The 15,260-nt window shown below is 38.5% G+C and overlaps 1 protein-coding gene across 1 annotated transcript; it reads right to left on the bottom strand.

The window, feature by feature from the left end:
• Positions 1 to 1,908: 1,908 nt before the first annotated feature.
• On the bottom strand, positions 1,909 to 14,945 carry LOC104590123 (uncharacterized). The gene is made up of 5 exons (XM_010248660.3): positions 14,110 to 14,945; positions 13,456 to 13,561; positions 12,524 to 13,368; positions 2,711 to 2,809; positions 1,909 to 2,615 (listed from the first exon to the last, which is right to left on the bottom strand). The coding sequence occupies exons 1-5, from the start codon at positions 14,779 to 14,781 to the stop codon at positions 2,511 to 2,513; spliced, it is 1,827 nt and encodes a 608-aa protein (XP_010246962.1). The 5' UTR covers positions 14,782 to 14,945; the 3' UTR covers positions 1,909 to 2,510.
• Positions 14,946 to 15,260: the final 315 nt, after the last annotated feature.

Raw genomic sequence — 15,260 nt, forward strand, 5'->3', positions numbered from 1 at the left:
TCTCCTAAATTATTGCTTCTAATTAATACTCATGGTTTCTCCTAAAACTCTTATTCTCTCTCTCAAATCTTCATGTTTTCTTTCAAACTTGTCAATTGTTTGACTATTGCTCTTTTTTCTTATATTTTGGACTGAAATTGCTATAAGCTTTCAGAGGAGTACGTCCATTGATCACCCTTTAAGCTTAGAGGAGGAACAACAAACCTGAAACAGAGAGATTTAAATTTACAAGAAGGTCCGTAGCCACTGAAGGTTTCAAACCATTTCATATCGTCATTTTCTGATTCTTTTGTTTTTTCAAGTTTGTTTAGAGGGGTGGGTCAAAGACAACTTTCATTGAGGGTGCCCCAAAGAAAAAATCGGTTTTTTCAAGTTTGTTTTGTATAGTCTGATGTTTTGTTCAGTTCCTTTTGATTACTCCCTTAATAATTCTTTCTACAATTAAAACAGTTGTATATGCAGCTCCAAATCAATAGGCGTGAAAAAAAAAATTGAAAAACGATGAAAAAATGAAAAAAAAAATAATTGGTTTGTTGCAGAACTCATTTTTACTATGCGGGTGAAGAAGACGGTAAAAATAGGTCTGTGTGGAACTCTTTTCGAAAAAGAACTTGCATCCGGTATGGGGTTCGATATTAGTTTTTAAATGCACTGCGACATCAACTTCTCCCCTCCGATAACTTCAGATTCAACGAACTGCCGCTTATCATTCTCTACTTTGCCATTGCAGCATTTCAAACCCAATAATATTTTCCCATATGACGACTTCAGATTCTAAAACCGTTGCTGCCATTCAGCACACTCCTAATAATAATTGGGGGGCATTGTTTTTTGGATTTGGAGAGAGGAGAAAGTTGGTCAATGGGATTTTGGTTCTTATGGATCAAAAATCTCTTGTCCTTTTTCCAGATTCATGTGTGGATCAGGAAAGTTTATTTTCCTGAGTATCACTTATCAGGACAAGTGATACCCATCTCCTAGATGGGTAAATAACTTTTCCATCTACCGGAAACTTGTCAACACTTGAATGGAACAAAAATGCTCCTTTTAATAATAGATTTTTATGGCTAAAATGGTCATTGCCTTATTTACATGAGGTAAATAATTTACCAAAAAGTGAACAGGGCCTTAATGTCACCTCCTCTCAACGACTTCAGATTCCAAATTGCCACATGCCACTCCCTTTACTCACTGTTTTGGCCTTTCAAACCCAGGTAACTACTTGGTTATATAGTCTAATTGTTGGTGAATAGTACTTAACCATCAAGTGAAGGAGATGAAGGTATCTGGGCCATTGGGTTGGCTATTGGCTCGAACGGAGCATTTGAGTCCGGTCGGACGTCTGAGGAAGAATACGTGTTTAGCTGGATTTGGGGAAAATGTCTAAGAAAAAATGACGAGGAAGAAAAATGAAAGAAAAAATGTTGACAAAAAACATAGTAGTTCGAGTTTACTTGGATTTGGGAAGCTTGTTGCAGAGGAAGTTTGCGCGGAGCGCCCTAAAAGAAACATGGCCAAGAGCTGTGTTTCTATGCTTGTCGAACTGGGCTCTAATTTAAATATGAAATTATCGAAGTGCCCATGTTCGCACGTAGAACAAGCACACGCATGTTCGTTTACTTTAAGGACAACGTAGGGAGAATTGTATAGGATGAGAATTCTCATTCTTAAGGACTTTTTTATGGATTCGGAGAATCGTGATTTTAAGAGAGAAATTTCTATAAAGAAATGAATCGATTCATAGGACGAGTCAAACCCAAACACTATTCTCATCCGTAGAATCCCTAAAATCGCTGGAAACAATTATCCGGATGAATGCCAAACGGGGCCTAACTTGCTAACCTCATCAATACATTTTCGTATTGAGCCACCAATGCAAGAAGCTGATAAGTAATTAAGAAAACAATCTGCATACGAATGGAAATAGCTCCCTCCCTATAAATAGTAATTGCATCTACAACGAGGAACTCAGATTGAATGACAACTTGACCAAATTGCTTGGGTTTTCATCTTGGAGCTAGTTAGTGTTCAGACAGACCTATTCAGTACAAAGACTAACATTTCCAATCTTGGGTGTAGTCTCCAATTCAAATTGTTTCAACCAAGAGTAGAAAGCTGACTTAGCAGTTCAACGGATGGGATGGGACCATATCCTTGAAGCAATTTGTCAGCTTCGAAGGTTTCTAAGCTGCTGCAATTTCCTGAAGAGGATGGGATCTCCACAAATGGTTGGAAGAGAAAAACAACTCTAGTACCTTGTACTTACTACCAACCAACCCAAAGGAATCCTACCTTCGAGACTAACATCCATTACTTTAAGGAGCCCTTATCAATGAAATTTAAGTGCTTTCAACTTTTTGCAATTTCCAATGGGTGACGTATAACCCCTGATAGTTAAGCTGCTACAACAGAACAAGGCACCGCCAGCCTCAAAATGAAACTGGCCTAAATGATAATAGCAATTCCACGAAGATCAATTGCACTCTCATGAACGGCACAAAATAACCTCTTCATCCACTGTTTTCAGATTTACTCTTTGACTGGAAAGCCCCAATACTTTGACTGGGTTTCACTTCAGAAGAATTGACAAAATTCACCCTTGGTCGCTGCAAGCACTGTCAAAAGCATAGGTCAAGCCAAAATGAGCTTTATGACAGTTTAAGGAAGATTCTAATGTTTATATTGAAAAAGTAATTAACAGAAGGCTTACTGTCATTCTGCAGTGAATATTGAGATCCTGTCTCATTTGCATTAGTTGGCATTTAGCCAACCCTTCTGCTTCGGACGCTTTGCTGCAAGCTTCTTGTACCTGCATTTCAGTAAACTAAAACTTTAAAGGTAGGTACTTGAATATAAAATCACACATAATCTATTTTAGAGAACAAAGAGGTTTCCTAATTGAGTAAACAAAGTTTGTTCACTAAATGATCTACCCTACTATCACGTGGATGGATGATGACTGATCAGAACTCTCCACTAGTAGGGAACACTTTGGGCTCATATTCAATCCCCAGTCCATGTCAACCCTATGTTTCACCTTGTATTAGCAATTTTCCCCTCCAATAGCAGGTATCCAAAGTTGGCACTTTGAAGATATTAATCTGGACTTATGTCAAGGCTTTCTAAGGTAAATTACCTATTAATAGATGGTGGTCTGGTGGAGATTCAACCATCTTGCAACAGGGAGATTCCTGTATTGTTTGTACTGCTTCACAGTGGTCAAGGCATCGGGTGACAGTGGAGCACCTAGTTGCTTAGGTCATGCCTAGGAGATAACAATTTCATTAAAAAAAGAAAAATAAATAAATTTTACCTAGTTCCTTAGTTTTATATACCATTCAGAATGCATGTTAATTGCAAAGCAATTTTCTTTATTAAGAACATTACTTTTCCTCTCAAAACATAGCAAATCATCATATCTAGGACTAGTATTTCAAATATATAAATTACAGTACTTTCAAAAATAATACTAATATAATAAGCATTTATAGAGCAGTTTCATATCAAATTAGCAGCTAAAGAAAGCAATAACATTATATGATAATATTCAAGAGAAAAAGTAAAAGAGAAAAAAACAAGGATGAAACGGCTGTGTTATTTAATGTAAGAGATAGATAACAATACTTATTCTTTTTTTCTCTTCTCAAAACCCCTGGGTTTTTTAAATGTGTAGTAAAACCTCGAAACAATGTATAAATTATATATAGTATATAATACAAATATATTAACACACTTATTAGTAACCCATGCCGGAGCCTTGTCGCCTAGGTGATGTCTTGACAACTATGGACTGCTTCACTAAACAGCATATGGAGCAAAGCAGGTTCTTTATATGCATATCAGAAAAAAGGGCCAAGGATGGAAGACACATCAAGTGGATAGGTGGGACAGATGAACATGTAAGACTGGATGAAAAGAGAAATGCATAATAAGCCTAAGGAAAAATTCAAATCCCTAAATGAACTTTCGTTTGAGAAAAAATATCAGTAAGCTGTTTATTTTGTTCCCCGCCATGGATCTGCGAGAGTGGAGAGGGGGATTAATAGCTATGATTAGATGGATGTGTCAAAGAGACAAGTGAACAACCCTCTTCTGTTCTTTCCAATTCTATTGTTCTCTGTCATCCATCTTGCATTTCTCAACCTCCAGAGCATTTTGGCTTCTTTGTTCTTGATTCTATAGATATTCCCACTACATATAAAGAAGCTATAATCATCCCACATTGGAAAGAACCCATTGACACTAAGATCCAAATTTTCATTGATAATGACGACCATGTTCTTGTTTCTTCTATTATTTGGGTGGGAGGATCACTTTGATAACAGCTATCCTCATGAACCTACCTACTTATTACCTCCCTGTCTTTAGGATACCATCTAGGGAAGCGAAGAAACTGGAAAAATTGATGAGGGACTTTCTTTGGGAACCGGGAGAAGGTAAAAAAGACCACTTAATCAGTTGGAGGGTTGTGGGTAGAAGCAGCAAAGAGGAAGGAGGATTAGGGCTAGAGAATGTGCTTAAAAAGAATTCAGCTTTGTTAGGGAAGTGATTGTGGAGGTGGCCTTTGGAGCGAGATAGACTCTAGCACGAAGTGGTGAAGAGTATTCATGGATGTTCAGAGAGTGGATGGGATGTTGGCGCATCAAGGAGGGCTAACCTGACTACACCATGGAAAGCAATTCATAAAATTCTTTCGTAGTTCCTCAGTTGTGTCAGGTATGATGCTTATTCTGGTAATTCTATTCGGTTTTGGGATGACATTTGGGCTGGAAATCTCCCTCTAAAAGACCTTTTTCCATCCTCGTACTCTATTTCTTTGTATAAAAAAGAGGTGGTCTCAAAATTCCTTCTGTCAGTTTTAAATTTTTCGGCGTTGTCTTGGGATTTTGGTTTACGTAGAGGGTTAAGGGACGAGAAAGTTGAGTGTTTGTCCACTCTTCTTTGTCTCCTTGACAATGTTTGGTTGGATCCTTCGAAGCTTGATAAGAGGATTTAGGCCATTCACACCAATGGGTCTTTTCCTTGCGGTTCCTTTTTCAAATTCCTTGGACAAACATCCTCTCAACAAACAAAGTTTCCCTTCCAAAGAAGTCTGGTGTAGGCCAGTTCCCCCCAAGGCTATGGCTTTGTGTTGGGAAGTGTGGCATGGTAAAGTAAAAACAATGGATAACTTACAAAAGAGAAGAACCTTCCTTTGTATTTCACCAAACTGGTGCATTCTTTACAGATCTCATGGTGAGGATTGTAATAACTTATTTTTATCTTGTAGTGTCACTGCAGAGCTCTAGGTTTGGTTTCTATCTTTGTTTGGGTGTAGTTGGGATATGCCAACAGAAGTAAGCACAATCTTTAACCTTTCTATGTTCTCTTGGCCCCATAAAGGAGGAAGGAAAATGTGGAGGTGTGGACGAGCAGCCTTGTTATGGACAGTTTGGGAAGAAAGGAGTACTAGGATCATCCAAGAAAAGGGAAGCAGTCAAGCTTTTAAGGATTGCATTATGTACAGGTCAATACATTGGTTAAAGACTCTGGAATTGTTTAACCATTTCTACTTTACTGATTGTTGGAGGGATTGGTTATTAGTAGCAAGCTGTTCCTCCTTCAAGGTAAGGGTATTGACTAGCTAGGTCCCCCCTCCTCTCAGTTCATTGAAGCTGAATTTTGATGGGAACAGCCAAGGTAACCCGGCCCCTCTGGGTTGGGATGTGTACTGAGGAATGAGGCCGGAGAGGTTGTCTTACTCTACTCTGGCCCATTAGGTGTTGGGAACTCTATTTGGGCAAAGCTGTTAGCTGCAATACAAGGAATACTTCTTGCAAAAGAAATGGGTGTGGAGCAGCTTCTGATTGAAGAGGACTCTAAGATGGTGGACTGGTTAAATAATCCGGAGGATGTCACTTGAGGCTACAAAAATGAGTTAAAGAAATTCAAATGGCTGACAAGGAATATGTCTATAACAGTACAGTGGGTTGGGAGATCAGCTAATGCATTTGTTGATATTTTGGCAAAACAAGGAACAAATAGGGAAACATTGTTCTGGGCGCAACTGTAACTTTTGTTTTATGTGTTTTCTGTTTGGAGAGGCGGCACCTCGCACCTCTCTAAGGGGATTTTCATGTAACAAATATTTGAATTAATGGAACATGATTTTTTATTTATAAAAAAAACATCAAATGTTAAGTCAAATGGGGTAATTGGTGGGGTAATTGACAGATATGAGGCATGTTTGGTTGTACATGGCTTCAAGCAAGAGTATTGGATAGATTATAAAGAAACTTCTGCTCCTGTTGCTAAAATGGCTACTAAATGTGTTGTTCTAGAAATATTTGCCATTCAATAACAGGCCATCTTTCAGATGGATATTAGAATTTCCTTCACCGGCATTCCAAAGAGAATTTGTATGAAGCCTCCACCTTGTTATTCCATTAAGTCAATGGTCTGAAAATTGAAAACATCATTTCATAGAACAAAGTAAGCACCCTAGGCCCTGGCTCAAATGATTTTGACTAGTTATCATTGTTGCTTGGTAAGTGCAAATACAGTACGGCAGTTCTCTATTTATCCACTCAAACTCTACAGGTTATACATTTCTCTTCTATATGTTGGTGACATCCTGATTATTAGGGATGATCTAGATAGTATTACCTAATTGGAAGCTCTTTTTCATCACTTATTTATATGAAGAATATCATGCCATCTTTGGCATGTGGAACTTTGAACTTTGGTGAACATGGAAAGTCGTCCCGTAAGGTGGAACTTTGCAAGGATAAATACTCACTGGAATTATCCCCACTAGTCCAAAAAGGATTGCATTTACCATAAGTCTTCTCCACTAAACCTCAATAGATACCCAAACAACTCAAGTTCCACTCTTTGCAAAATGATTCACAAAGAGCTCATAGGGCCCAATTGTTTCAGGAAGGCAACCAGCATCAGCAAACAACAACTGTAAATCAAGTAACCTCCAAATAAGCTTTCTTTTCCAAGAAAGAGTAACTTCCATTAGAAACAAAATCCAATAGATGGATCATACATGAGAGGATGTACAAGATAGACAAAAAAGGCAAAAAGTCAAAGAACAGACAGCCCAACCAAAACACTACACAGACAGTATTTCCACTCTAAAAAATGAACTTGCACACCTGATTCAGCTAATCTATCAGATACCAATTAATTCCCTTGGAATCCATCTAATCTGACCATTCAGTTGAGATGGAATTTCTCCAACTTCTTTGAGAAAGTAGATGATCTCTAAGGACGACTTTAAGCACAATGAGTCCATGAAATAGCATTTCTTGAGTCTCCTTCAATACTTAAAGAAGTTATTTAAAGAACTTTGGCTGTTCCAAGGCCAACCATGAAATCAGCCTGGCCTATTGGCCCACTAAAAGCCAATAATGTAGCACCATCTGCCTTGCTAATTCTACCAATACCTGGCTGCATTTGGGGAGCCAGGGATCCCCGTGAAGCTACCATCAAACTGAAGTTTGAATTTCATGCAGGGACTGGATTAAGGATTAATCTCATAAAAGGCTCAAAATGTGAGCTACCATATAAGTTGATGATTGGTCCAGTAAACGAGGATCTACTAAATTAATATTTACCATCATTAGAGAAACTGGTTTAACTTAGGAAGCCATTGCCCATTAGAGGATCAAAGCAAGAAACCATGAAATTCATTAAAAAGTTAACAATTTTTCTTTTTTGTATACACAATGCAATACTGTATTGATTTTAACTGACATATCCAGCCTGAGTAGTTTGCATTTTGAAAACTAAAAATACAATGGCTTAGATATCAAGGGCTTTTATAGTTTGTCCTGCACTCAACCTATGTGGGCAGCCCAGTGCACAAGGCTCCCACCAATGTGGGGTCTAGGGAGGGACAGATCTATGCAGCCTTACCCCTGTACATACAGAGAGGCTGTTTCCAAGATTTGAACCCTGGTCACCCAGGTCACAATGGAGCAACCCAACCATTGCGCCAAGACCTGCCCTCAACCTATCATAATCTGTACAACCATCAACATTGAGTTTCTTGAACTCTTGACTTAGTCACAAAAGCTCAACCCTCACCTATTCCCACCAGTCAGCCATAGGATGATAATAAGATACTACAACATCTTTCTAGTTTCCACACTTGATTAATGCCCATTTATTCTTCCTCTGGTTTATATGTTATTCATATGATACAGGTATTTTAATTTTTCAAACCAACTGTGCAAATATTATCCCATATATGGAAAAAATCTGTTTTGGGAAAAAAAATTAAGTAGACATCATGGTCATACAAATGGTAGTCTCAACATTATCTTTGACAATGTTTTAGAAAGCTAAACCATGAAGTAAGGTATTTCATTTACTTGAAGCATGGGTGAAACCTTTAACATGTGAAGCACTGAAGCTTAAGCCTCATTGAACACATCTTTTTAGTAAATAACAACCATAACAAATATAGCATTTATACTATTTTACATTTAAATAGTCTCAGGTTTAACTTCAAGATAAAGAAAATTAACATACAACTGAACTCAACAAAACTTTTCCCATTTGGTTAGCTACACTAATAATGTTTCAACAGTCCACTCTATCAAGGGTCATATCATCTTTTAAACTGAGTCTCTTCAGGTCTTTCTTCACTACCTCAACCCCAATTCCTTTTCCACCACTCCCAAGCATTTTTAGAACCCTCAACTTGCAAGTAGATCTATCCCTATTAGTGCAATAGTACAAATGCACTTAGGCTCCCAAAAAGAGCTAATGTTGATTCCATTGTCTCTATTTTTTCTACTCACCCAAACCAAATATCCTAGCATCTACTACACTACTTTGTTGGGAGGTTGTTCCATGAAAAACTTAACACTTGTAACCTTCTACAAAAAAGGAAACCTAATGTTTACCTTCTCCCGCTTGGTGTGTGCTTTGCAAAGCTAATGATGAGACATGATATCACTTGTTAATATCCTGTCCTTTTATTTCTTGTATTTGGAATTGGTTTCTCTCTCTTTTTGGTTGCAGGTGGTTGACTGCTCCTAGCATGTCATATGTCTTTGTACCTTCTGTTTTCAGATGGCCAAAGAAGTGGGGAAGGATCTTGTGGAATGTACTAGAGCAGAAGTATTATGGACAATTTGAGAGGAAAGAAATGCTCAAATCTTCGAAGGGAAAGAAAGAACTACAGAAGCAGTAGTAGAGTGTATCACTATCAGAGTGGCTCATTGGGCTAAGTCCTTGGAGCTTCTCAACAGTTTTGGTAGATGACATTTTAAGAGAGTTGAGAGAGGTAACAAGAACTTCTATAAAAAGAACCTGATTTACACAATCTGGACTCCTCCAATGGAAGGATTCATCAAGCTCAACTTTGATGGTAATAGTAGGGGAAATCCAGGACCATCAAGGATTGGAGGCATTTTTAGAGATGAGTGAGGGTTATAATAGCGTTATTTTCAGCACCTACTAGAGTAGGAGATTCTCTAACAGCGGAAGTCATGGCTGTTATGGAAGGGGTACAAAGAGCAAGAATGGTGAGTGTTAACAAACTAATTGAGGGAAACTCTAAGCTGATGTTGGAGTGGTTGCAAAAGGGGAGGCAGCTTTATGGCAGTATAGGAACAAGCTAAAAAAGTTTCTATTACCATCTAGAGAGATGGAAATGAGATTTTGACAGGTTCAAAGGACTGCTAATAGTACAGATGATGAATTAGCTAAGCAAGGGGTGGAGAGGAAGCAAATATTCTGGGCACAATTGTAAGGAAAAGTTGTATGGGGAGATAAAAGCATTCTCCCACTGATGATTGTAACATGTAGCCTTAATTTACATTAATAAAATATTCAGTTATTGATCAAAAGATTCCATTCCACCTAATTGAAATGGAAAAGGTGCATTTAAGACCGACAAAAATTGATTTGTTCTTTGTAGGTGAATCCTTTACATGTGGTAGTTGAAGATATTGATCCAACATTCGTCTTGGTTGAAAAACAGAGGAAGAACTTTTAAAAGAATAGAGGGGCATCATGATGAGGAAGACGAATAGACAAAATGGAGATGTTGAAGACGAAGGGTCAAACGAGGAAAGGGGTAATTTGGTAAATATTGAAGGATCTAATTCAAAAGAATCAGGTTATCCCACAACTAACATCACACATATTACTAATGAGGCGAGTATTGGGCCAAGTGGGTCTAAGACTCCACGTCTACAAGTTGGGCAAGTAAACATGGGAAGCAAGGTGGTTGGCACTAGGCTGGGTGGGATTTTTTCTTTAGGGTCTTGAGCTAGCTGAACATAATAAGAGGAAGAATATCAAGAAACTCGAGGAGTTATACAAGAGGGGTAGAGATAAGTTAGAAAAGAGTAGAGTCTAGGAATGTATGGTGTATCACTACATTAATCTACAGAGAAAGAAGATGAGTTAGAAAAGAGTAGAGTCTATTAGGTGAGTTCGAGCAAGGTTAGCAGTGATGTTAAAGGAAAATGTTCAAACTTCAAAGATTAGAAGAAAAATTCATGTGGCAGCAAATCAAAGAGACATGGAGTTCTAGATTAATCATAAACAAGGGGAGTTTGACCGGCTGGGAAAGAAGATCGAAGAAGTAAAAAATTTAGTGGCATCAAGCCAAACTAGTAATAGTGTAGGAAAGAGCTCTCGCAATGGAAATGTTAGAAGTGAGATAAGATCTCATAAGGTATGTTTTGGCAAAGGAGTTAATGAAAGGGGGTCATTGAAGGAATCAAGGAAGAGGGAAGGGCGGATGTGAAAAATCAAGTATTCAGGAAGCTGGAAGGGAGGAGGGTGAAGTTGCAACGGGTGGGGTGGCTAATAATAATGGTAAAGGTGAAAATTAAAAAAGAGGGATTTGTGGTACTAGGAGAAGAGAGTGGAGGTGAAGAAGGTGGGGCTGGTGTTATGGAAGAGGGAACAAGTGAGGACTGAGGAGATTCAAGAAGAAAAGTGATGCGTTTAGAGATGATGGGGGCTTGGCAAAATAAGAAAGGGGGCAGTAGAACCAATGGAGGTTCAGAGTGTTAATGAGGCAAGAGAGGCAAGTGGGACAAATGCAGAAATTGCTGAATCAGATGGGGATGAGGTGTCAAGGGAAATGGAAGACAGTAGGGAGGGGACTAACTTGGAGAATGGTGTAGATGTGTCAGGTAGGAACAAGGGTGAGGAGATTAGGGTTTACAAAAGGAAGATGAGTTATAGAATTTATAGCTGATGGTAAAGAAGACGAAGAAGGGGACAATAATTCAGATGAGGATGTCTTGGATGAAATACATACAACTGAAAAAGAAGTTGAATTAAAGGTAGTGGTGGATAAAGAAGTGGAGGTTAGTAAGACTTTGGGGTTTGGTTTTTCTAGGGAGTGAACAATTTGTAAGGAAGTTGTTTAAAGACCTAGAGTAGAGGGATCAAGAGGAAAAGAAGTCAAATTCATGATGAGGATGGTTCCAATTAAGAAGAAGAGGAGGTTCAAGATGGAATGGGATCAGTTGGAATTTGGAAATGGTGGAGTGGTCAATAAAGAAGGATGCCGGGGAGTGGAATTCAAGAATTTTGAAAATAATGCAGTTTTGGAGTTGGAAAGGATTACTTACAGTGCTAAAGATGTTAAGAACTTTAATGCAGTGAAATGTGTTAAAAGGTTTAAGCATCAGCAAAATTTTCTGGTGTCAAAAGTATTTGCCAGATCAAGAGGAAGCATCAGTGGCATGGAGTCTATCAAGAAGGTGAAGAAACCTAAAAAAGTTATTGAGATATAGTGAGGTTGTGGCAATCGAGTTCAACATAGCCAAGTAATTCAGTTCAGGTTGGGGTTTTGAAGGTCGTAGAAGATCCTGGCTGGTTGAGAGTTTTTTATGCTTTTGCTGGTGTGGTCAAAATTGAAGGGTGGTGGTTTTGCAGGGTTTCAGTTTATCTTGTTTTGGGTGGAACCTGTCTGTATGGGATTCTGATAAGTGGGTGCTTTAATTGGGGTGGGTTTGAAATTTGTTTGTTGTTGTAGTCATCTTTTGGATCTAGGGTGTTGCTGCTATTGAGTAATGGAAGTTGTTGGTTGGGGCTAAGATTGGTTTTAGTTTTAAGATGTGTTTTGTTCTCTTTGTTGATTATAAGATCACATTGATTGTGTTTATCCTCTCAGGTATGTGCTTGTCACCCTTCTTGTTATATTCTTTTTCTTTTAATAAAATTTTGATTTTATCTTCAGAAAAAAAAAGTTTTTAGTCTTTCAAGCTATGTGGCATGTTAGGATACAAGATCAAAAAATAGAGATTCAACAGCACTATCTTTGTTTCCCAATTCAAGTACTCAACATACGGTTCAAAGAATTCTAACCAAGATAGGAATTAATGGGTATAGAACTAATGAAGCATTCATTTATCAAAAACAAAAGAAAAAAAAAAAAAACTAATGAAGCATAGAACAACAGCCAAGTGCAAAATCTATTAGACAACCATACCAATGCTGAGCAATCACCAAGAGAAATGACATCATAGAAAAGCCTTAGAGTCTTTTCTATATTCACCTGACTAACTTGAAGAACAGCTTGATCCTTTGAATCATCAATACATTTCTCCAATAGATTTCTCAGGCAAGACAGTTCTTTCATCAAATATGCAGTTACTTCCTCGGCATCTTGCATCTGATTCCTTGAAAATTCAAATGCCCTCTCCGCATGAAGACGAAAAGAAGAACAATTTAGACATGTGCAAAGCCCTCTGCATCCTCGTGGATTTCTCTTGAGAATCCCCTTCAGTTTACCAACACCAGATGAATCCTGATGAATGCTGACTGCAGCAACAGGATTCATGTCTGTAATTAAGTTTGGTAATGGCGTTACAAAGCCATCTTCAACTTCAGAAGGCAAGCAAGAAGGGACTTCTAGGGCACCTTTATCTATTGTTGAAGCTTCAGGACAAACAGAAGAATGTGATGAATTGTTCACTTGATCTGTTTCATGAATGGAATCAACAGCATGATGGCCAGGTTCCAACCTACTGGATCCATCTGGTATCACCTGTTGAACTTTTGGTGTACATTCACTGTATGAATCAGGGGTTATCTTGATCATTGAACCACAAACTGGTGAAACAAGAGGGGTATCAGGAGAAATTTGTAAATGAGGTTCAATAATGGGTTGTTGAATAGATACCAAATTGGAATGCTCAACTTCAGATGAACCAGTAGATGGAGTTGATTCACTTGACTTGATGGTTGGAGTAACACGCAGATCATCAAAATGATGTTCCATGGGAAATTTTTCTGCATTAGTTCCATTTAAGAGAATGTCCCTAGATTTAGTGACTGAAATTGGAAGAAGCCTTTCCTCAGCCTTCTCAACTTTCTGACATGGATGAATTTCCAAAGCATCTGCAAGTATTGAGTTCTGAGAAAATTAATCTTCTTGATAATTTATCAGAAAAATTAAAAAGTACAGATAAAGAAGATAGAAATTACTGGAATTATCTTTGGCAAGATCCATAAGAAATGGCAACAATCTTCTGTAGCTGAAGGAACTAGGGGTCTTAAATAGCCTCAGTCGTGAACATGGAACAAGTCCCTCCTGCAAAATCGCAATTCCTATTTGTATATCATTTATGGAAAGACATTAACAAACATAGGCCAAAACATATAGCAGAATATTTTTTTCGTCCCCTTCTAGTGCTTTTCCAAGAGGTTTATTATTGAAATTTGAAACAAGAAAAGTTTCAATTTTTTTTCTTTTCTTTTGGTTTGTTCCTATAAAAAAAACAAAGAGTAATAAGAAAATTATAGGAGCATTTAGGCACACCAGAAAGCAAAAATAAAGAGGTCATTTTCTGCAGATAAAGCTCTACTCCAAGTCATCAGGAGAGAGGGGAAGAAAAACAATAAGCTTATATTACAAAAAGCATGGCGTGCATATAAAGCACTGACGCTTTTTATTTTTTGGGTAGGCAAGTGGTTTGGTGGTTAGAAAGGGATAGTTGGTGCGAAAGGCTCAGGATTCAGGTCCTGCCATCAGATTATCCAACATTTGCAGTCACAAAATTAAGCTCATAATCTACTGGAAGTAACTGAATGGCATCTATTAAACTTAAAATTTCAAATCAGAAATGGCTATACAGTTACCATTCTACTCCTAGCGTTCGGTTGATTGTTTTTATCCTTCTCGACCCGGAAAAACCTTTCACCAGCATAACAATCTCTATCAGAAATCTTTCTATTTGATGGGTTCTCTGAACTACAATCAGCACTCTGTATCTCAAACCCAATTGTGTTGCCTTCGGTCTCATCCACCTCCGATCTGCAGAAGACATCAGTATCCGGAGGTGTTGTCTGAATACAATCTTCCGTGGGCGCATCTCCCCGACAAGAAATCTCACCGTCTCGATCATTTTTCTGCTCACTATGTGAAGCCTCCACACTCAACGCCTCAGCCCCTCCATTATCAGACAACTTGGGTTTTTCGGCATCCTCAATTTCTTCACTGTCGACAGTTTCGTCTGAATAGCACTCAACAGGAATCGAAGCAGGAGAGAAAACCCGTCTAGTCCGAAGATCCTTGATGGAAATACGAGCAATTTCGTTATCGAAAGCTTCTTCGTTGGACAGTCTAGGATTTATCCGAGTCCAGTTGGGCCATTCCACCTCAATGTGGTTATTTCGGCATTTGGAATCGGATCGAGCTCGACCTGATCTGTTGCGGTGGAGGAAGATCTCGGACCTGCTCCGAGTGAAGATCCCTGTGAAGGAGTCCATGGACGAGGACTTCCGTTTCTTCGAGGTCGATCTTGTCTCCATCGCTTCTTCTGGTTTGGTTCCGACTTCCGTGTATGACGAGGAAGGGAGAAAAGGGGGCGCGAGAGAGAGAGAGATGGCGCGCTTCTTACTATCAAGTGGCGGGAATGGAATTTGGCGGCAAAAGTTGGTTCCCCCTTTCACTGTTTCTTTTTTCCTAGGGCAGACGATGTGAATTCGCCTAGGCATGTGTTTGGTTTGAAAGAAAATATGAGAACTACCGGGTTTCCCTATCTTTTCTTTCAAACCAAACACAGCGCTAGTCTTCAACGATGAATAATTATTAGGGAAAATTCCCGATGGGTGCCCTGTACTTTAGGCCGAGTGCCAATTTAGTACCCGTATTTTAAATCATGACAATCTAGTACCCGAACTTTCAATTTGGGACAATTTGGTATTCGACAGATTTTCGTCGATTAGAGGATAAAAAGTCTTAAATACCCCTAGTACTATTTCGATTGAATAAAATAATTAAAATAACC

Source organism: Nelumbo nucifera, chromosome 1, assembly GCF_055504915.1.
Source record: "Nelumbo nucifera cultivar China Antique chromosome 1, China Antique-T2T, whole genome shotgun sequence".
Taxonomy (NCBI): Eukaryota; Viridiplantae; Streptophyta; class Magnoliopsida; order Proteales; family Nelumbonaceae; genus Nelumbo; species Nelumbo nucifera.